Source organism: Ambystoma mexicanum, chromosome 8 (genome assembly GCF_040938575.1).
Source record: "Ambystoma mexicanum isolate Mex_15411 chromosome 8, UKY_AmexF1_1, whole genome shotgun sequence".
Taxonomy (NCBI): domain Eukaryota; kingdom Metazoa; phylum Chordata; class Amphibia; order Caudata; family Ambystomatidae; genus Ambystoma; species Ambystoma mexicanum.
Window position 1 is genome coordinate 653,522,384 of NC_090929.1, and position 24,742 is coordinate 653,547,125.

The 24,742-nt window shown below is 43.7% G+C and overlaps 1 protein-coding gene across 7 annotated transcripts in view; it reads right to left on the reverse strand.

Annotated features, from left to right (window-relative positions):
• Positions 1–24,742, reverse strand: part of PER3 (period circadian regulator 3) — a 494,927-nt gene that overhangs the window by 21,603 nt on the left and 448,582 nt on the right. For all 7 annotated transcript variants that reach the window (XM_069610411.1, XM_069610410.1, XM_069610408.1 and 4 more), the window contains 3 exons: positions 24,404–24,596; positions 15,745–15,925; positions 5,421–5,571 (listed from right to left, as the gene is read on the reverse strand). In XM_069610411.1, coding sequence (XP_069466512.1) covers positions 5,421–5,571; positions 15,745–15,925; positions 24,404–24,596 — 525 coding nt within the window. The remainder of the gene's footprint in view (positions 1–5,420; positions 5,572–15,744; positions 15,926–24,403; positions 24,597–24,742) is intronic.

Below are 24,742 nucleotides of genomic sequence, written 5' to 3' on the forward strand. Positions count from 1 at the left end.
TACACATGAATTCTCAATTGACGTATGCAATATTATTACGCAGATTATACCTATTTCTGATCCTATTTTGTGGGATATTGCACTCTTCAAAACTGCAGCTGTTAAAGATCAAATCTCATATGTTCAACAAAAACATTGAATTAATCTAAAATGCAGTTTAATCAATAAACTCTTAAATGGAAGACAGCTAATTTACTTATTTGTGTACACCGTGGGCCCGGATTAACTTTATTACAATACCTTTTTTGTTATATTTCAAAGTAATGAAGCAACAAAAATTAGATACTGATCTTGGGAAGCATTCACTGGTTATTCATCCAAAAGTTTCATTTTTCTGCAGTTATCGATGTATTATTATTGTATAATACATTTATCTAATAGCTGATTAAAGAATACTTTAGTGTTTCAGATCATTTATGAAAATTAAACTATTTCTGCTTATAAATGATTGTATTAATATATATTCCTACAGACATATTTATTTAATGACCATTTATTTACATTTAAGTAATGACAGGGTTTGTCTTTTTATTTATTTTTTCTCCTGCCTACCACCCCTTCATGTCTTTATTGTGTATTCTATTATAATTTGTGTAGTTTCATTCTCCATTTCTTTTATAATTTGGCCATCTGTCCCCTTCACCTTCTTTTTTTTGCTCGTCACACATTATACATTTTGTGTCATGATTCCTGGCCCTCATGTCCCCAGCCCTCCAAGATGTCAGGCTGGAACCAGGCCGCGATCACCTACATGGCCCTCAAGGGCCTCTCCATCCCTCCAAAGACGCACTTGGAGTCAGACTTGGTGCTTGTGGCACCAGACTCACTCACTCCCATAGGATAACATTGGGGATTGGACTTGTAGTGCATTGATGGGGACAAGATGGATGCCCCCACATATTTCGGTTCCCAGAACTGCATGTGCGGTCTAGTCTTTTAGGTGTGGTTCAGTCCAGAGACACCTGGGATACCCAGAGACTATTTAAGCCACACCCAGGCTGAGAAACATGCTTTGCATTTTCTGCACCTGCAGCGTGACAGTCACCGTGTTCGGATCGGTCTCCAGTAGGCCTGCATCTTTCTTCTGCGCTCAGCTCCTACAAGAACAAGAACACCGTTAGGAACAGCCTTACCTTGCAGCGCTTCTGCCCATCATTCATCGCTCCTTCTGTCTGCGGGCATCTTCGGCGGTGTCATTCCCATCCCGGCACGCCGCTTCCTAAGGAAAAGCGAAAAGAACAGAAAAAAGGCATTAATAAGCATTCTGCAAATCTTCGCTTATTTCTAAATACTGTTCGAGCTTCAAATGCTTACCTGAATCCCAGCCGCTCTGGGGGAACTCTGTCTCCGGAACTTCTCATCCATCTGCAAGAGGGAAAGACACTCCAGGTTAGCGTGGAAACATCTAGAGATGCCGCATACCGCGCTCACCCACTGCATTTGTTATTCATAACCGGCATCCACGCTGAAAACGTTGCGGCACCTAAAAGACACAGAAAAAGAACTCCGTTCAATGCAAATACGAAAGGGGTGCATCGCACATCGTGCTCTCACTCACCTTCAGCGCTGCTCATCTCAGCAGCACGCTGCCATCCCCGGACGCCGGCCATCATCTAAGGAAGGAAAGGAACGAAGTTAGAGAACTGTTCAAAAGACTCATTATGCTTACCTGTCGGACTCTTGCCAGTGAAGTAACTAGGCAGCAACGAGCCTGCATCAATCAGCGCGCCCCTGCGCTGAAAGCAGGACGGAGAGCACACTATCCAAGAAAACAAGGTGAGCTGTGGATCAAAGGGAAGGGTTGGACCCCGGGGAAGAAGGGGTTCAAGCACACAGAGACAATAGGGAGTTAAACTCTACCAATCCTGTGTTTCAGGCACAGTCTCCAGTCGAATAGCCTCCAGGGAGGGGTTCGAGGTCGTAAGAGGTCAGAACAGGCTGAGTGACTTCCCTGTGGATACCAGGTGAGCGTTACATTTTGCTATAATAACTAAGTCCAGTTCTTTCAATTGTATTGCTTCATTAATACAATAAAGATTTGAATTCAATGAAACCACAATAACTACTGTACTAAAAGTCCTCTCCCCCTGAATTCCTACACATGGAATGACCCAAGGCACTGCACAATACCAGGGCAGATGCACAGTTGAGGATAGGAAGAGGCAAGCCCAAATGAAATTACTAAAAATATTTTAAAATATGCACCAAACTACTGAATCAGTAAACTTACAAAGATGCCCAGCTCTAGAGGGTGGGGTGATCAAGGGGGCCTGGTAATGCCACCCACTACATAATGAAGGGAATTGGTGCGGTGTGTGGAAGAACCACTGGTTAACCCTACCTCTACCTGTGAACTTTATAGGTATTTGGCACAAGGGCATCATAGTCAACATGGTCTCTCTAAGAAAGTTTTAATGTCGTTGCTAGAATTTCAGAGGGAAGCAGGACAAATACTCAGAGAGAGCCCAACCTACATGACCCAGATCTTAGAGGGCACAAACTACTGGTGGGTCGCTTGAAGCTGTATGTACACACATGTTTGCAAACACAAGCTCTTGTGAACTCAACAGTGCCATTCACCTATATGTCACTGCACGGCTTCAGAAAGCTGCAGACAAGAATATACAGGACCCACAGACTGGCAAAGGCACCTTCTGGAGTTACAAGGACTCTGAAAATCCAAAATAGTGGACTTCTGATAACAAGCCTTCCAGACTAAACAGGGAAAGGAGAAGGGAAAGAAAAACTACCTGGCAAGGGACACTGCCCAGGAACAAATGTTGATCAATCATAGGTCCAGGTTCTAGACTCCACTCATGCAACCAATCATCCTAATATCAACCGAGGGGGCGAGGTTTAGGGAGTAAAAGAAAAGCACAGAACAACCAGGTAGCGTTTACATTTGGAGTAAAGGGAGACCAGGAGGAGAGTTTTGAAGAAGAGAAGAGTATTTTGAAGTGGCTAGAAAAGTGTAGGTGACTGGGAGATGAGAGGAGGAGAAGCAGAGGGGGAGGAAAGTTGTGAAGGTAGTTTGGGAGGAAGCAGGAAAAAGGATGGGATTTACGGCAGAAGTTGGGGAGAGAGAACTCCCAAAGGTCAGGGTAGGGATATCCCAGCGTTTGGGTGAGATACACCAGAGTTCGGAAGGTGGGATACCTCAGGGGTTCAGGGGAGAGATACCCAAAGAATTGGGGAGAGTATTACCCCAGAGTTTGGGAAGGAAGATAGCCCAGAGATTGGTCAGAGAGATACCCCAGAGTTTGGGGAGGGAAAGGTCAGAGAGGATGGGAAGAAACGAGAGGAGAAGCCCAGAGACCAGAGCAGGACGAAAAGAGAGAAAACCCAACAGAAGGAGAAAGATATGGTTGGAGTAGTGGGGAGCGACCCTGTAAGAGGGGGAAGGAAAGTACCGCATAACTTGAGGGAGCTGGTAATGCTACAGCCAGTGAATAGGAAGACAGGAAGATACTGCCGGAAGGAGGCAGACAGCAATAAGGAGGAAGAAGGGGAAGAGAACCACAAGATGAAATACACCAGCGGGATTCTGGAAGTTGAAGATCAGGGGAGAAGCCCAGACAGGCAAAGGAAAGAGCAAAGGTCCTGGTTCATACACCATACATCTTACAGTCTAGTGGGGGCAGGAGGATGTACACGCATTACTTGTTAACCCCATTAAAGTTTATGCCATTAATTGATCACCACTCTTGTGACATAGGCTGAACATGCAATGCATTTTCCCCACCTGCTTCATGGAAAGAAGGGATAATGGTCATACTCTAAAAAAGGAACCTCCCCTGGAGACCAATAACATTAGTTCCTGCCACACAAGGCACTGTACAAACCACCAATATGTATCTAATATTTTATAAGATATATAAGAAAATTAGATTAATAGTTGCTTCGCCCAAAAAAGCGTGTCAGGCAGGGATGTAACTTGCCACCTTTGTTGTTATTGTTATACCTTTGTGTTTTTGGTAAGATTTTCCAAACTGAGAGCTCAGCCTCGCTACAAGACACTTTTATACTGATGACAGTTATTTTTGACAGGACAAAAAATTACCTAAAATACCGTACAGAAACCATAGGTTTTGTCTTACTAAATAATCTAGAGCAATGTTCTTTATTAATTTTACTTTTTGGAGGGACATCCCAAAGAGGTGGCAAAGATGAAGTTGGCATTGGCTGAATACTACAAAACCAAAGATATATAAACGCCTGGGCATAAACATCTCTACAAATAACAAGCAGGCTTACTTTATGGAAAACTACAGAATAGAGAGGGAACAAAGTAGGCGGACTGACATACTTCTCAAACCGATAATGAATATCATTGTGGCTTTAGACATGTAGCAGGAAAACTACAGTCTTTCAGTGCAACTTCTTCTCCACAGGTCCAAACATGAAGTTAAAAAAAGCTGTCCTTTAACTGAGGACAGGAAGCACATACATGGGTAAGCTCCCCCTGCTGCAATTACTAGAAAGACTACTGTAAACTCGAAATGAAATTGGGGCTTGCGGGATATTTGCAGCCTTATTGATAGGCATGTAGATGTGTAACATTAACATTCAAAATGGCTTTGTGAGAGTCACTTACGAGGTGCAGGAAAGGAGGCATCATGAGGTTCTAGGGACCAGGAAAAGCCACCCGCTTTGCGAAGCGACCCATAGAGGTGGTTTACATGGTTTTACATAGATCTACCCCCTTACCACATAACCTCATCATACCTGAACTTGTGTGAGAAAACTGTACATAAGGAGTGGTGCAGAAGCTGCATCGCAGGAACTTTCAGAATGCTTCCAGCAGAACTAGGAGGGAGCACACACACTGGACCAGTCACGCATGGAATCGGTCACACAAAAGGTGTTCCTATGCACTGTGGGTATTTGAGACCAGAGAGGAGGCAGAGAGACTTCATCACATGCATATAGGACCAGTTATCAAGTCAACACACATTAAGGAAGCAGAAGTGAGACTGGGAAAGCCATTACAAATGTATGCTGGGTCACTATAAATACTCTAAGACTGAGTGCTTAGGTGCCAGCTAGCGTATAGATATATGCCTGACACTGTTTACAAATAGGATAGGGGCATTAGGAATTCTAGATCAGATCTTTGCACTTATGGGTTAGACATACATGCTGACACCTTTGGCCAAGGAGAACCTCACATGAAGTTTAGGCTCCCCTCTACGTCAGTAGGCATTACCCCAAACCACACACTGAGCCTCAAACTAAAGGTGTATTCACATTTCTGGAGCATTGAGGATTTCGAGGGTCCTCAAAGTGACACTTCCTAATAATATCCATCTATTGGCAGTAAACAGAATTTTGGGAAATGTCGTAGATTGCCAAACACTCTCCATATTTCAGATAACAACTACTTCCAAAAAAAAAAAAAAAGGTTGACCAGTAATCCTTACATCGACATCTATTTCTTGGGGGATTGTCTGGTTGCGAATCCATGGATGCACCTCTGCAAGTTCCTCCTTCTGCCCTTCGGTAAACAAGGGTTGAACTTTTCGCATGGCAGACAGCTTCCTCAGGTCCTCCTTCAGCAAGGCATCTTTATCTCTACAAAACACGCAACAGGTAAGAATGCCATATTAATGGTACAAAGCATACATCTGCTGCTGGTTTGTTCGTCAACAACCATTGAACGTATGCAGTCTGCAAGAGGAGAGCATTCATCTTCGCAGTTCAAGGAAAATCATTTTACACTTCTTAATGGCATTAGCCGAAGAATACATCTGCAGTGTTGACAAGTTTCATGCAATCTTGGTTTAGCACTTTACAAAAGTGGGTTTATACTATTAACTAAACTAGAGTAGAAAATGGTGACACCTAATACTGCTATGCTCTTTCTATTATTCCAATGGATATTCACCAATGGATCCAGCCTATACTTGGATCAATGGAAGGACAGGCGGGAGGTATGTTTGCTGGCATTTGGAGGGAAATGTTTTCCCAAAGACTGCCAAAGTGCTATGCTCCGACAGTGTTCAGGTGTGGACGAGAAGAGCATGAGTCCTGATTCAGAGTGGATTATGGAGGTGGAAGGTGAGAATGAAAATGCCAAGCATATAGGAAGAAATAGTGTAGTTATAGATTCCCTATAATGCATAAACAGTACAAGTTATTTCAAGGGTGACAAGTTTGACTAACTCTACTGACAACTATGAATGTGCACTGCACGCGCTGGTGACAAATCTCATTGGTGGGTGGGGTGGTCAAATGGGACACAGGTAAGGGGAGCCATGACCTGTAAGAGGGATGGACTAACACCAGCTCACCCCGCTCCAATACCAGGAGTTAGGCAGGGGGCTGTCGGGCATTCAGCTCTTGATGACAAGCAGATCCCAAAGGGGGAATTCCCAGGGAGGCTCTTCCTCTTAGCAACCCTAAGGTTGGGCAAAGACCCCAAGGCAGGCTTGGGGGGGCCCAAGGCATTCACTGCGAATAATGATATCCATGACAACCTAGAGTAAACATGAGGCACTCTTGATCCCAGTGCTTTTGGTAAAAGGTAGGACCCAGACAGGCAAGCCTCTACATTTATAAGGAAACACTGTTACAATATTTCATAATCCCAGATCAGCAAGGAAATATATTTTACATTTCGACCTGGGTGCTGTAGTAATCAGTTTCCATTGAGACTCATCCCTGCGCAGCCCAAGGATGCCCTGCGGTTACCAAGGTGCATCTGAACGATGATAGCGTTATTCACATGGAAAGTGAAAACATAAATACACACCATTTTCACTATCTGGAATTACAAACTTGCAAAATCCAAGCAACAAAGGAGGGTTACACGTAGTGAACATGCATTGAACATCCACCACTGCTTACCAGAAGATTGTCTGACTCCAGATTCACACGCTAGGAGTGCACACACACTCAGACACATGCAGGCAATGACACCAATGCTCTGAGGGGAAGGGAGGCAGACACCACACATACCTATTGCCTGTCTTGAATTAAAGTAGGCAAGAGGGCTTCTTGCAAGTTCAGGCCCGCCCACTTCCCAACCACATGACAACCAACCCAGGGCCCAATGACAAGGCAGCAAGTGTCTGAATCCACAGGGGTCCTCAATATCATTAAGCAGCACTCCACGGGAGAATGGCGCCCATCATACAATGCAGTGACTTACAAGAAGCGAGTAAGGAACTGGGGAAGGAGCCATTTTTCCCAGGAGAGGTTCCTTACACCTACTATACATGAACAGATTCTATTTACAGAAATATACATTGCAATTCATTGGGTGAACAAAAAGACAAAAGAAAAAACAGAATAAAGCAATCATTTGGTTCAGGCATATTACAACCATGATCTTCATTCATACTGAACTAGGCATTTACAGAATATGAAATAAAAAGTACCATCAGACCAAGGCGTATATTATTTATGTCTGAAGAAGTTTTGAAAAAGTCATCCTCTATTACATTACTATTTTGGAGTCTTACAAAACTGTATTTATATAGTATGACTTGTTTCTAATGAAAGCGCAGAGTTATTATTATAGCAGTGTTCTTCAATGTACAGCTCCAGCGTCATCCATAATAGTGCATTATTCAAGTATTGAAAACAGTGGACAATATTGTCCTATGCCTGGGGATGAATATGTTTACAGAATAAAAGATTTAACAGCACAGAGGTGCATGTTTTCATCTGTTGATTTCCAGGGTCTTCAGAGTGGAAGAAAGAGGGAAGACGAATCCCAAATGTGTTTCTTATAGTAGCTGTTGGAGGCATTCCACATCTTTGGAATACTTGAAGACAAGCTTGGCTTCCTGGGTGTATCATTTAATAGGAGGATGAGGTCCCAGAGACAAGTTAAAGCTTTGGCTTATGTCTCGAATTTTAATTTTAGTGCATCTATGCAAAGGACTTTCATTGTTTAAAGTCTCAAACTATGTCTCTCAACTAGGTTGCGTGGAATTCTGCTCTCTAGAGCAAGTCTTCCATCACACCTAGATATTAAGATATTACGGGAAATAGCCACAAAAGGAGGACACCATAGACTGATCACATACTCAGACTGAGATGAAAGCCCTTAAATGACTCACCCACTGCCTCCCGGCCGTACCATATCAAAACCCCCAGCAGACACATTTAGATAGAACGTTTGCGAGAGGAGACCACACCACCAGCTCCAGCACCAGCACCCAACCCACATTAATGAATCCATCAGCATAAGAACACCTACAGAGCTCGCTAGAATAGAACGGTGAGGAGCAATTAGAACACTTACAGAGCGTATTAGAACAGCACAGGGAGCACCTCACACAAACCAAAAACCCTGCAAGGCATATCCCCTTCGCCCACCCTGATCAGATTGAGAGGATTGGCGAGCGCCACACTCGGACAGAGTTCTGAATGTTAGCATGTTAAACTTCATAGAACCCACTAATAAAAAACTCAGCACTTCTGCAGAATTATCTCACTCAAAAATCTCACACAACCATCTCTCGCACAACAACCTGCCTGCACTTCACAACACCGCAACAACCCATAAGCCGCACCAACAGCGCACGAGGACTGACATCAATCCGATACTCGCACCAAAGCTTAGCACCCGGTGTATACCAAGTTGAAGCTGCCAACAGAACACCACTCCTCTCACTATCCTACTCCCACTTCACCTACTAACCCATCCCACCTTCTCGTTTGCAGATCCGCCAGAGCGCCTGGGGACCAACTCCGTTGGTGACGGTGTGCGGTACAAATACCTTTAACATTGAACACCTATACAAATCTGTTGGTTATAGTACATTGAAGAAATACTCCACATCCACAGCCTCAATTCTGCGCCTCCTGGTTGAGGATTCTGGCTAGGAGGTTCACTGATCATTTGTGATAATAAATATTCTGCTAATTTATGAAAATATAGACTGTATAAACTTGAACACTACTGTGTCAGGTTTGGCTGTTAAAAGAAATATGAAGTTGTGGTAAGGATAATGCAACATGGTCACAGCATTCAACTGCCGTATAGGCCCCTTTTTTTACATTCCCATCAGTGCTGGAGTTGTCCCTGGCTGTTGCAGCCACAATGCCACCAGCCTTCTAACTTGCAGGGACAGGCTAGTTCTCCAATGTTGAGGTGCAAATTAGATATGCAAATTCTCGCCCTTCGACTATACTTGGCACACAAGCATCCGACTCCTAGGTCATCTGTATTCATGAATAAACTGCTCATCCATATTCACAAATGCATATTGAACTGGGAGTAGACCGCGGACTGTTGCCTCTTCTACACATTACTTATCAGCAGCTGAGCAGGAGTGATGGCTGCAGTGTGGAATACAAAAGGTTGACTCTAAAAGCCGCATACAATGTTACTTGTTTTACTATATTTCCGCCTCTGTTTGCAGCCAGACATTATTTTAGGTAACATAATCTTGCTCCTTTCATTTAATGAGTCCAAACACCAACTCACACTAACGCTATCCTTTGACCAGCTGATGGTCTGACAACCCTAACTCGCATCCTAATGTGCAGGAGTACTGCGCAGCATACTTCATCTAGCTGCCCCTACATCCACCTGGAGCCCGCTCCCTATCATGAGTGAGGGGCTACCATGTGGCTCTAATATGATTTGAAATGGGCCTCTGACCCGTGAAAAGATGGCCGCCGTTGTTTCCACCCCAGCACAACAGCCTCTGCCTATGTTTGAGGCCCTGCCCTTACCTGGGTCTGATTGACCGTATGGAGACCGACCACCCTGCTGCATGCACTGCCGGCAGGCTGTGCCGGCTCAGTCCCACGCCGAAGGACAAAGCCGAAGGACCGCTCCAGTCTGTGCCTGGCAACCGGCCTGGTGGATCCTCTTCCCTTCAGGTATGAGTCTGCATTCTTCCTGGCCACTATTACCGCTGCCCTACTTCTCGAGCCCACCACTCACCCTTCCAAACCACCCCGCTCCTGCCTTGTGACAGCCTGTGCCCATACGGCATCTCCTATCCACACTCAGACCTTCCTAACAGACGCACTATGACTGGCCCACCGTTACCTGTCTTATCTCATCTGATCTTTACTAATCGACAGAGTCATGCGCTATTTAAGGTGAGTTCTCACCGGCCTGCGCACAACCTACTTGCCTGCCCTACGCTCGGTTGCTGTGGCGATCCTGCCTACTGTGATCAGTTGGATTCTTACTGATGATGAACATAAGTGGCCCCTCATCAGATGGCTCTAGCCTCTTATAACTGATGTTGCCCTATATTGTCTATATATCCTGCTCTATCTAGTTATTGTATCTATCCTTTTCCCTCTACACTATCTTCCGCTCCTGCATCTCCTGTAGCATTGCACTCACGCCGCAAATTACGCTACTAGACTGTACCCTACTCGTCCTCTATCCGCTAGTATACCTGATGTTGCCCCCCGCACCATGAGGAGTGGCTTTGCCAGACTGTACTTTACCTGATGTGTCCCAGTAGTATACCTGATGTAGCCCCCCGCACCATGAGGAGTGGCTTTGCCAGACTGTACTTAACTTTACCTGATGTGTCCTAGTAGTATACCTGATGTTGCCCCCCGCACCATAAGGTGTGCCTTTGCCAGACTGTACTTTACCTGATGTGTCCTAGTAGTATACCTGATGTAGCCCCCCGCAACATGAGGTGTGGCTTTGCCAGACTGTACTTAACTTTACCTGATGTGTCCTAGTAGTATACCTGATGTTGCCCCCCGCACCATAAGGTGTGCCTTTGCCAGACTGTACTTTACCTGATGTGTCCTAGTAGTATACCTGATGTAGCCCCCCGCAACATGAGGTGTGGCTTTGCCAGACTGTACTTTACCTTACCTGATGTGTCCCTTAATATACCTGATGTAACGCCCCCGCACCATGAGGTATGGCTTTCCCAGAATGTTCTTAACCTGATGTGTCCTAGTAGTATACCTGATGTAGCCCCAGCACCATGAGGTGTGGCAATGTCAGAATATGCATATAAGAATCCATTTGCACACTGTAATCCGCTGCGAGTGATACTGTACTTTGAAGAATATTCATTTGCCAATTTATGTAACTAGCGCCCTGATGCCTGAGGGTTTGGCACGCTGCTATAAATGTCTAAATAAATAAATAATTAAATAAAGTCTCATTCTAATCCTAACTGAAGCCGATGAGCTATTGCTAACTCTAAAGCCAACTGTAACCTAAATTTATCATAAAACCCTTAGAAGTCTAGCCTCATGGTGCTTCACATGTGGGACCGTGTACTCCCGGCTCTGAAGTTTATAGGAAATGTGGCTCCAATGTGTCCAGAAAGAAAAGAATGTTGAAAAGAAAGTGCTGGTAATGTTTCTTTATTTGTTACTATGCTTTTACAATACAAAGGTTATGCCATCGAGTTCATGGGTGGAGTGTTTTTCTTCTAGGGAACAGCAGATAAATTGATGTATTAGGTTACTTGACTGAAGGTCTAAGAAGATTTTAAAGCGTGGTCTACCTGCTAAAATGCCCCTGCAACAAGATTTATGTAGGGATGACAACGAGACCTATAAAAGTGCGCATTGGGGAACACAGGTCAAACATAAGAATGAGAAGGGCCACTGCCCCTATAGTTGAGCATTACCTACTAATGAAACACATAGAGAATGATGTGAGCTGGATGATACTAGAAAAAATAGTACAACCGAAAAGAGGTGGAAACCTAGGAGAAATGCTCCTAAAACGAGAACAAGCATGGATATTCAGACTCAAAAGCCATTCGATTGGCCTGAATTAAGCAATCTGTTGGCAAGCCCTAGTGGTCTTGTAAACATTACCAAATGGACCACTACACCTATAAGGTTAAGAGTATGGTATCACAACAACGTTAGAGCCCCCGGACACTATGATCGCCAAACATGCATATTTAGCCTGAAAGACCGAACTACACCTACATCTAGCATACTTGCATGAATGGCAAAGAGATTATAACTGTATTGGGCGTTACACTAAGACTACTATTAACCTTCAATGCTGTATGACAAAGCAAACTCTTATAGAGGATCCCCCCTGTGGCAAATTAACGCACAAATAACGATGGCATATTTAGATAATGCTTAGCATAACCTACATGAATGGCAAAGAGATTAGAACTGCATTGGGCGTCATTTTACAATTTTAATCAATCACCAATACTGTATGACTAAGCATACCCATATATATATAGAGGATCTCTTTTGTGGCAAATTCATGCACAAACAGTGATGACATACTTATAAAATGCTCCCGCACAAGTGGCATGGATTATGTGAACGTTACCACTACAAACGTCCCCAATAGAAACTAAAAAAGGACTGCAGAAGAGTGATGTGATTATAACACGGGAGATTCCTTTAATGCTGAATGACGAAGCACATCTGTATTATCACAAACTAATGTAAGAATAATGATGGCACATTTAGACAATGCCCCCACAAAAGGAGTACACATCATGAGAACGTTACCATCAGAAACGTCCCTAATAGAAACTAAAAAGGGACTACAGAACACCGAGACGAGTACATAAAGGAAACTCTTCCAATATGGCGACCGCAAACCACGCAGAATCTGGAAGGAGACGGGCATAACAAGACGCCAACCGCAGAGCAGGTAAACCCAACTCTATGCTTAGCTCATTCTCCTCATTTATAATACTTAAACTGCAAACTTCTAAATTTTTAAAAATCGCGTAGTCGCCGTAACACTAACACCACTCGATACTGCGAAATGTAAACATGCAGATATCGGTAAACGGGAGCGAATGTGTCAAGGAAGGGAAGACTTAATATATTGACTTTGTTCTCCCTAGCCATAAAGAGCAATTAGTCTTAATGCACCTATAAGTCACAATTCGTAATCTCTAGAAAAAACGTTTTGCCTGACAATATTTCGCTATTTTAGGCACCGTCTGTTAACTACACGAGACAGCCTACTAGAAAAAGAAGGACATGAATATCCCTCACGTATCGAGCAAGTCGATTTTGAACAAATAGGGTAAGTGTCCCGTCACCTTCTTATGCAAAGAGACTTACAGCTGAGATTTGTAACAACACAGTAGAATATAAACTCACTGGTGGTCACTTACTCAATAGGGGACCAACAGATGCACCACAGAGACCGGATTCACGCCTACACTATACAGGCCACAAGTTTCCGGTAAGATTAACTAAGGATAGGACAGTATAGTAAACAGTAGTCATGGAAATTCCAGTCCCCCGATTTATATGTATTTTCCCTTTTAGGGAATGGACGCAACGATGAAATATCCCAACTATGTGGAGGATGCCCACACCACCAAAAGAAATTAGAAGACAGCCATAATAAGAACTGTCCTTTTAATAATTGAATAAGTGTCCACATGGGGCACTATATAAGGTCCTGATGAAAGCGGCAAACAAGTTACCCTGCTGAAACCAGGCGACACTGGTTGGATTAGGCAGCTAATCCGACCCACCAGATTCAAGATAACTAAAGTGATCTGGAATATAGGACACACATAATCTTTTACCAAAATTCAGTGGAAACAGTTCCACTAGACGGTGGTTGCTCCACCGTATTTATGATAAGTCACATGGAGGGACAGCAACAGCATTAAAGACGATTGTTGACTGCCCTTAATGTGCAGCTTTTAGCATAGGAAAGTAGTGAGCCAGGCTAGGGAGTGCTTTCTCACATTTTTCCTTTTTTCACCCCCCCCCCAACCCCCAGATAGGCGATACACCAGCGCCACACTAGGGATACTACACCATAAGGGACAGTGAGCTTTTTCTCTGTAAAGGGACATTTAGCTATTTCTAGGGACTAAAGCGGAAGGTTTAAATACTTTTAAAAGTGACATAATTGATTCTGCTCATGATGTGTTAACCTGAATGGGGAAGGAGACAGAATCCGAATACCCTTAAGACTTCAATTGTACTGAATTGTAGTCAGGACACACTGGCAGACGTTGGATTTCAGATCACTGTTAATTTCTGCTCCATTAGGGCCAGCATCATTTCAGTCCCTCACCCCAAGGGAAGCATAGAGGTCTGTGTTAACCACTGGCTCAGAGGTTTTCCAAGCCCACAACAGGCACAGACTTCTTGTAAGCCCACCAAAGCCTCTGGTTTCTAACAAGTCCTCCACATGCTCAGCCTTCTTACAGGTCCACTATGGGCTCATGCTATTCGCAAACTCAAGACAGGCTCATGTTTCTCGAGAGCCCACCCAAGTTTCATCCTTCTTAAGATGCCACTACAGGCTCCACCTTCTCGGGAGTCTACCACAGGTTCTTAGTGGGAAAGTGCTATTTAGTTTTGTTGATGGGTTTTCCAGTCCCACCATTGTTCTCGGCAATGCTCCAGCTGCCTCTCTTCCTCCCTCCATCCCTCATACAGAGTCTTTAGACATGTAACCCTACCAATCACTGGAGCTAGGTGACATGGCTCTCTTTGTCTTTAGGGCTTGCCCCTGAGAAGCACCCCAGCTAAAGATGCACAGGGTCCGTCATCTGCTTTTCAACACCCCCCTCTATCTTTTGTCCTTTCTCGCTTGGCACTTGGGAATTATTGGTTGTGCGGTTCAGATATCTTGGTCCACCTCCTCACTACTTCCCACCCTTCTCAAATGGCTTCCTCCTGTTCTCTGCTACCTCCCATCGTAAGCGCCTGTCTCCATTCTCCAATGCCTTCCTTCTCTTTCCTACATTCTCCTGTCTTTACCTCTTCCAATGCCTGCAATTCCTTTCTCTTGTCTCTTTCCTCCAATGCTTCCTTTCATTTCCATTGCATCCTTCCTCCACGCTCCTAGAGTTTCCCTTTTCCAAATTCCTTTCCCTTCTCTCAGCTCCTTCACCACAAGGTGGGTAACAGCAGACTGAATTTAAAAGGCACTGGGAGTTGTGAAATGAGAAGAAGTTGTCAGGCAGTTGGAGTCTAATGATAGCTTTTTTATAGAATATGCATTTTGTAAGAGGTGCTCCAAACAAACATGATCAATATCTATGTCAGATACTGTGTATAGCGCACAGCTGTCACCGGCATTGCTTCACAGCACTGAGGCCTCGCCCAAAAAGGCAGTCGCCGCATCTTGAAACTACCACTGTTTTTTTTAATATAGGAAATGCTGACAATTTCCAAAATACAGATTCCGAGGTTATATGATGTAAAATCTGAAGGGAGTGACAAATGAGAGTATAATATGTAGTTGGGCCCATGTTTTACCACAGGCATTTGTTGTTTGTTTATGTTATATGATCCAAATTAGAATTGGATCAGTAAGAGGGAATGAAGCTTGTACATTATGTAAGACTGCTGTCATTGTCATTATAATTGGAATTAATGCGGTTCCCCAGACTGTGTCCCTCAAAACCTCATGCATAAAAGACTGCATCAGGAAGTGCAACGCACTCCATACCACGTCCCTCACTGCTGTTTTGAGGGACGCAGTCGGTAGACAGCAAACGGACAGGCTTGGAGGGCTGTTAAGGTAAGTGGTGAGGAAGGGGGAGTGCGGCAGCAGGGACATCCAGCAGGAGGGCTGTTGCTGGACGGCCTATGAAGGACTCGGGGAAGAGAGACATAAGACCGACCCTGCAGGTGGCAGCCTTAAAGGCTGCCTTCCACAGAGTCAGTCTTATGCCTTCGACATTTAGACATAGATCTGACGTTTCTTGTATATGATAAAAAATTACTACTACTAATACCAGTGAGTTTATTTCATGCCAATTTCTTACATACCAGTTTTGTGGCACACAACGCCTAGAGTCCTTGCACAAGCAGCTTACGCACCTGTTAGGCACCTGGTATGTCATCAGGACTGCTGTAGACGTGTGTTTGATTAATGTCCACATGGGATCCTCTACAGCGTTCGAGCATGCTTCTGTTGTGGTTGCCTGCTGTCGTTTTCGGCTATTTTGGGAGGTGTTTGAGGAATCGTTGCTTGCAAAATATTTGCTGCTGTTTCTACTCCCTTCCAAGATTATTGATAAAAAAGAAAAACAATTAGGTTCGGTGAGAAACAGCTTGCCACGTGTGAATAAACTATCTTTGAATAGCACAAACCAGGGACATTTCCAAATTACAGTGTAGACATACACGAAAAAAAATCTAGCCATCGCATGCAATTACAGTCAAAGAATAACTCTGTTTGGAACCCAAATGTGTGACATACTAGAAGAAATTCTCCATTTTGAACTACAAAGTTTATACTTCGAATCATTGAAAATTTCTACAGGTGATAAAAAAATGGCTAGCTCACACTCCATGCGACTCATACCGATGTGTTACCAAAGTATATTATGGTTAATCCTTGCCCAGAATGTGCAGTCCTCTACTTGAAATAAGACAATTGTCTGTGACATGCTTTGTTTTCTTGTATGCCAGTGGGCCATGGATCGTGGCCGCTGAGGACCTCTGAGGTATGCTGTGTGGTTTGGCAGAAACTTTCTCCTCATGAGATGTGTCTCTTCGAAGGCAAGGCGCACTACGGTGGGAGGGTTGCCCAGCAAAATGCAGGAAGTGTGGCCTGATGTCCTGTATAGGCCTTGGGAATGTGCAATTGAGACATTGCACATAGTGCTGAATGCACGAGATCTGCTCTGCACATACATATGAGATGGCGCAGATGACACTATACCTATGTCCTCTTTCCAAAGGGAACTGTTTTGTGCATCAAGCACTGCGCAAAGAAGACGCCTGGTTGCAATACAACAGAATGCAGTGGTTGCTTGATTCTGCAATAGGAGTTAATTGGTTCCTCAACAAAATAGTTCACGTCTTCTGCAATTCTTCTTCGGTAATCGTACATTCCAGTTAGTTGGCACGCAGAATTGTGCCAAATTCAGAAATAATGTACTTATTTCATTGCAACATCAGGGGCTAAATGTTGTGGTGCAAAGCTATCATATGGAAGAGAGGCGCGTACAGTGGGTGGGTTATAAATAAGAAAGTGATCAAGTTTGAAGCACTTGAGGTAATACCAGTATATGCAACAAATTATGATCTCCTATACTATTAACATGTACCTATGGAATTACAGGAAAGGGAAGACGACACTTCTTGGCGGTGAAACTGAATTGACCTCTATCAGATTGATGAATCCACAACACAAACTGTCACTGGGCAACATAATGTTAGGCATACAATTAAGCCACACTAACACTAGTTGATGTATGGGGGGAATAGATGAGTGTTGGAGGGAATGACATCCTTCATCACCATGAATGCAAATTATCTCAAAAGCCAAAGACAATTTTCTGGGGCAAAAGGCATGCCTTTAAGCTGATTTGCATACCCACAATGCAATGTCCAATAGCTTTGAACTGGAGTTGAACTTCCATGGATGCCTACTGAGCGGCGCTATGGCATGTGTGGCTTAGCTGAAATGACTTACTCTAATCTTAAATTTCATGTAGAAGGGGTGCGTTTTGTAATGCTTTTTTAACCCTACCATAGCATTAATGGTGTTTGAACATACCCAAATGATCAAACCACAAGGCGGTAGGAACAATTTTGCACTAACGTTTAGAATGCACAGAACATATTAGTCAAAAGTCAAAGACGTTGCCAAAATACTTGATCATAAATATCAATGCAGTATCATGATTCCGAGCAAGAAATCGTAAACTAATAACCTCTACCGATTAGCTAAAAAGGACAAACAAAATAGATTGAGTAAAAACGATCATACCTGTAAAGTAAATATAAAGAATAAGTTGTATGAAGACAGTAATGCAGCTGAAATTAATGAAATAAACAAATGTAATGGACAAAAGGATCAATGTGGACGTAAGGAATAAAGTGGATAACAACCTGTCAACTAACCCAGACGACTAGATTTAATTAACATTCAAACAAATAGCAATACAACATCATGAACCAAGTGCGAAATCAAAAACTAATAACCTCTAAAGTAGTCTAAAAAGGACACACAGAATGGAATGAATAAACCAGATCAAAGCAATGAAACGGTAAAAAAAAGATATATATATATATATATATAAGTTTGGGAGAGAGATCAGTGCACAGTGGCATGGCATGGATTCTGTGAGTGCATGGCATGAATGGACAATTCGAATAGATGAGACGGGTGTAGGGCATGGGACTGATCGAGAGCTCGAAACAAACTGAATGCGTACGACAAGTGACATGGACTGAACCGATAATGTAGGATTAATTAACAAAGTGAACAGAGCGGATGAAGTAGGTGGAGCGGATGAGTGCATTGAAAACTGCGCTGTGCAGATGAGTGTATAGAACGGATGAGTGTGCATAGCGGATGAGTGTGCAGAGCGGATGAGTGTGCAGAACGGACGAGTGTATAAAACGGATTTGTGTGTAGAACCAATGAGTGTGTAGAGCGGGTGGGTATGTAGAGCGGTTGAGCGCATAGAGCGGATGAGTGTCTAGTGCGGATCAGTGTCAGAGCGGATGGGTGCACAGAGCAAATGGGTGCGTAGATTGAATGAAAGCGTAGAGGTGATGAGTGCCTAGAGGGGATGAGTGTCTAGAGGGGACGAGTGCGTGGAGCGGACGAGTACGCAGAGCGGGAATGCGTAGAGCGCAAGAGTGCGTAGTACCAGTGAGTGCGTAGAGCGGGTGAGTAAATAGAGCGGGTGAGTAAATAGAGCGGGTCAGACCGTAGGTAGAGCGGGTGTGTGTGTAGAGCGGACGAGTGCGTAGAGCGGACGAGTGTGTAATCCGGATGAGCGTGTAGTGCGGATGGCTGATACGAATGGCTTTGAGCGCCTGAAGCAGTTGTAAACAAGTAGAACTGTCTGAGTACATGGAACGGATGGCGTACAAGGAACCTTTGGAGTGAGCGCGACCGCAAGCACCAAAGATAAACCATCTTATCACATCTCCACGCTTACTCTCTTCCTTACACCACCACTCATCCAGAACACAGCGATACTATGACACCATTCGGTATAGCTGTTCTCATACCATCATTCTGCCTCATACTTCCCATTACCCTATCTAAACACTGCTGGTTATACACCTTCCAGCCTAGGCGTTCTCCCCAGGCCTAACGCAGCCAGTATCGGTCTGGATAACAACCTGCCAGAACTAACACATACTATTGATCTCTCAACCACCACACCTACCACTAAGAAGCAGCTATCACACGAATACCACCTAAGCTGCACACATAACTGGTGCTCACACGTGTCTTTTGACTCCCTCTACCTCTCTCTACTGACTTGAACTTCGGTTCCCGAGGGCGTTCAACCTACCAGCGCCTTGAGACCATACTAATGGTACATAAGGCGCTATATAAATGCAAAATAACATAACATTACAAAGTAGAGTGTGAAGGAAGAATTAAGGAATGTAGCAATAGTGGTTGGTTTGTTCAGAGATTTCTTGCGAGATAATGGAAGTGGAAAGCAGAGAGAACCAGTTAATACCACGTTACGTAGCGATGGCAGGGAAATCAGGGTAGCTTTATCAGACAGATATGTAATATGAAAGATGATGCAAATCGTCAAGACGTCTCATGGAAGTTACCCACAGAAATCTGTAAGAAGGTGGTCAGACTGTACCAAATCAATCATCCCAGATGAAGGTGAAATATGTATGTAGTTGGCTGTATCCTTGAGTGCTGGTGGTCTTGGATTGATAAAAAGATTCATAAAATAGTGATGCCCTTTAAGACAAAGACAATTTTCTGGGGCAAAAAGCATGCTTTTGAGCCAATTTGCATACCCACAATGTGCTGCCCAGTGACTATGAACTGGAGTTGCACTCCCCGGCCAGCGAGCGCTACTGAGTGGCGCTGTGCCCGTGTGGGTTGCTTAGCAAGGCTATATTAGAGGCTATTAACATCTGATGGGTTTTGTACTCTTAAGGTAATCCATATCATGAAAATGATGACTTGGAACATGGAACACAGGCCTAATGCATAAGAAACATCTAAAAACTAGGATAAAGTAGTGGAAGAGGTAATTATTTTGTGTTATTATTGATGGCTAAAATGGCCTCAAAAATATCTTCAAATGCCCATAATACAAAAAGTACCTTAAAAGGTAATTATATAAAAATTAACATTTAAATTCTCTCTCTTACATTACTGACATTTTTTATAATAAATAGAAATATCAACTCCTTCATCTGGAGCAAGAGGAGACCAGACACAGACAAGTTGGCTCGTGACATAATCAAATTTTAAATCTGGATAGCCTCTGTCCATAGAAAGCAATACTTGATGCCCCAAGAGCTGCAAAAAAGCAGCGTTCCACTTTTCATGACCTTCTATTTTCACTGCAGCAAAAAAAGGTGTACTGTTCAGATTCACTTTCCTAGATGTTTTAGCTAAATCAGGTTAAAGACTCTCCAATCATTGTTGTAGAATCTGATATGACATTCCTCAATTACTTAAATTTCTCATTCTCAAAATGTAGACACCTATATGAAACCATTCGACAGGCACTTGTCCTACTTTATTAATGATAATAATCACGACAATAGTAATAGCAATAGTATTAGCAAGTTGTATGTAGCGCAAAAAGCCGAATTCCTTCGCTGCCATGTGCTGTAGTAATAGCTTTACAATTGTAGTGGGACAATTGTTGCCTAGAAAACATGTCCTCCTGCCTTCCTCAGAAGAAACAGAATTATAAAATCAGAAAGGACACATTTGAAACTGCACTTTAAATTCTCCTGGAAAGGCAGCTGGCACAAAGAATAGATAGTTTTGCTACACAATTAGGGGACAGATAAGGCATTAGCTTGCACAATGAGTGTGCTTTTAAATAGAATAGACTGGGTGCCAGGGAGGCATGTACCCAGGATAGGGTCTCACTACACAAGTAGGGTGCAGCATGGCTAATAGGTAGGATGAGGTTGCAGCTTACCCATAAGAAGATATAAAATATGGCAGGTATGCACCAGGACTCGGTAGCTAGCAAATAAATGCAGAGCAAATGTGTCCTGCAGAGAAACATAACATCGCAAGCTGCCATTTTAAAATTGCACCAACAGAGAATTCAGCTTTGCAGCTTTAGGAAAAAGCCCAGTTAAGCATGCTTGAACAAATACAGTTAATTCAGGGAAAATGTTGTAGCCAGCTAGATGTCAAGAGCACAAGGCTTCGTAGGGGAGTGTTACATAGCGGAACAAGATATTATTGTGTGCGTCCAGCTAACGAGGTAAATTAAGTTACAATAACACGGCAGACCTTTTCATGTTCATGGGACTGAGCATCCCAGGAAGTCAGAAGCAGTTGTCAGATTAATGCCTCTGTGATCAGCTAGGCGTGACAGAAGAACACAGAGGTGACCAAAAAAAACCAACTAATTGCCATGATGAAATCTTAGCAGGGTGATAGCAGAATGACTCACAAAATAGTTATTCATGAATTTGTCAAGAACAGGATGGCGCGATCACCATTGCAAGAACATGTCCTTAAGACTCGGCGACAAGTGGCAGGGGAGGTTACATGGGCTGTTTGATTTAATTAAAACAAGGCAATATGCTTGTCTCTCTCTCTCTCTTTCTCTCTCTTATCTACATAAACAAGTCATCATGCCGCCAGTTCATGGATAGTGTGACCACATTTTAACCGATGAGCACATGTCTTTTTTCAACGCAGAAGTAATTTAGGGCCCACCACTAATATTCGAATATGATGAGTAACATACTTTTTTATGGGATGGATCATAGGTGGGATCTTAGATAACGATTGTCCAATCCCTAGTTGTGCACATATAGGATTCTATATGTAGCTTAGTATAAGGAGCAAATGACCAGGAGCAATAGGTTTCCAAAAAGTGACATCATATTGCTTATAAAACATGTTTTTTCCTGTTGAATTGTGGAGAATGTTGGAGTGAGAGCTTGGCTTTTAATCTGGCTTTTCACCAGTCTATTGCAATAAACTGGGCTACCTTGCATTTGGCATACCACAATCACTCTGTGTTGTCTCTTTTTTGACAACAAATACCAATGAGAGGGCAATTTGGTTTGTGACCCTCTTTTCAATGTAATAGTATTCAATTTATAGATTACGAAAGGATGAAAGGCTCACTCGGCCCTCTTGGGATTCCAACATGCTATGTGCAGGCTGGCCCCATGTCGAAGGCGAGTGCTTGCAGACGTCTGCGGCTCTCCAGATCTTTTGGATGACAACTCCCATGATCCTTCAACATAGACTATTCTGACTAGGGTTGATGAGTGTTGAAGTCCAAAAAATCTGGGGAGTCAAAGGTTTCAGACCCCTGTAATGTGTGCACTATCCGACACATACGGAATTCTCTCAAGTGAATTAAGTACGTCAATTGATAATATTGGTTTTCCTTTCAAGAATTCAATATTTTCAGCTAGGACATTTCTTTTTAAAACGGCAAACAGAATACAAGAAACAGACTGTATTCCCCAAAGTTTTGGGTATCCAAAGGGAATGATCCCTCAGTTTGAAGGGGTTTTACTGAAATTATGTTATATAGCTGCCAAAGCTGGAAAAAGCACCCTATCAGGCTCATTTTGATGAGTAGGTAATATCTAGTGTACCAGACCACACCTGCGTATGCAGATAAAGATGTTTTCTGGTTGAGGCAGAACATGGCACAAGAATCAAAGCTGCCCTATGTTCCCATGCCAATACTTAGATTTTGCTGTGCATGCTTGGCAATGGATCACTATGGAGCCCACCAGTCCTTTTGCATAAACAAAAGGACGGGCAGAATCTTTAGGGGTCCACGCCTTTCCACCCGCATCAAAATGTGATGAGCCCTGAGACGATGGCAGATGCTTGCACGGAACAGGGGAAATGCATGGAGGGGATTTCCCACTTCTTGCCCTGCTCCATCTCCATTTACAGAACTGTATGGTGAGACTTTGGGGTACCCATGCCTGAGGAGTTTTAAGGTCTCTTGGGGCAAAGAACTACACTCTACCCTCCCCCTCTGCCTCCGAAGACCACTCCCTCTGATTTTCACTCTGTCTCTCTACCAAGGTCTCCCTTGCACACTCTCTTTCTACCCCCTTAAATAGATACATTAGAGACAGTGTGGAGGAAGGACCAGGGAACAGTGGGTAAGGGCTTTGAGGCTACCTTGAAAATTTCCCTAAGTGCTATGAGCTCTGGGAGGCGTTATTGTTTTGAGAGAAATTGCTCTACATATATAAAGATTTATGACGCCCTGGACAGATACTGTGCCCAGTGGGGCAACCTGGCCATCAAGCAAAGAACAGTGTGTCAGGAGATCAGGGCTGGGTCAAATATGTAGTCATTTGCCTAACACATCTGCTACAGTGCCTCGAACAGAAGGCGGATGCAAGCTGTGGGCCACCAAGGAACTGAACTCAAAGGGTCCTGTGCATGCAAGCAGAAAGCAATATCTTCTAGACTTTGACCTGCTGACAATCACTAAGAGCTGGACAACATGACTTAAAAGACTAATGTCATTTGTGACCAGAAAAAAAGCCTTCTCACACTGCACAGACTTACAGCCAAGTAACAAAGGCGCCCCTTGTTGCCTTCCTTTCCATGGTGACCAACGCATCTGGTGTTGGGCAGCACCTTGGTGGTCAAAGCAGCACAGCATGGTCCTTTGAGTGAAAGAAGAGACATCTAACTGCTAAAATGAGTAATCTGACAGGTTGTGAAGGCAGGTCTTAATACTTAGGTGAGAAGACTAGAACAAGAGCTTTAAAAGCACAGGCTAGGAAAGGCACCAGAGCATCAATATAAAGATCCCAGTTTAACTGAGCGAGGGGCTGTTGGAGAAAACTACTGGTAACAGGAAAAAGGTTATAAGCACGGGAGGGGTGCTAAGACTTTGGAGGGGGGCTAGCGCTGGGAAATAGAAGAGTACTGAACTGTGAAAAATAGGGGTGATGATATTGTGGGCAAGGGTAAGGTAGGGGAAGGGTGGGAAAGGATGAAGGAGAAGTGAGGCAGGGTAAATATAAATTGTGCAAGAAGTGGACCCGAGGAGTGATAACCAGGAAAAAGGTGGGTCAGGGAAGTTGAGGTGAGCTATGCCAGGGCACAAGAGGGCAGGACAGGGAATGAAGAAGTGGACCAGGGGAGTAGAGTTGGGAACAGGAGAGGAGATGTAGGCTAGGGGAGTGGACATGTGGGCCATGGAAAATATATTGTGGATCAAGAAGAGAAGATATGGGCGAGGGGAGGTGGGTAGGGAACATAAAAGATCTGGGCTAGAGGAGAAGTAGCCCAGGAAAGAAAAATGTCGACCAGAGAAGAGAAGATGCTTGCCAGAGGAGGCGATAACCATGGAAGATGAGAGCCATAACAGCAGAGATAAGCCAAAAGGAGTAGATTCCAAGTGGTTCCGAAATATGCTGCCCACAAAATAAATGAACACAATACAATGCAAATGTCAAGCAGTTGCTAAAGTTGTACAATAGTCCTGTGATCATATTAACAAATTCCTAACGATTTCAAAATAAATTACATTTATGTAAAATGTCCTCGTTTCCTTACCTACGACGCTGCCAGAAGTTCCATGTGAGCTACAGCCATTGGATCCAGAGCCTAAAAAACTGGATTCAGCCGATCCGCTGCCTGATCCCGCAGACCCGGTTCCAGACTGAGAGTCTTCTTGTAGTAGGAGGTCAAGCAGTTCACTAGAAGCAGAGTGGCTGTCATTGTTGCCACTATCCTCAGCAGCATCAACCTTGGAGACACAAACAGTGGAAAATGTTGCCTTCAATAACTGACCACTTCAGTTTTAAGTCCTGGGTACTATGAGGAGCAAGGAATGAGACGCAGACACAGAGGAGTCATGTTTGTAGCTTCAAATGTTTATTAAAACAAAAGGGG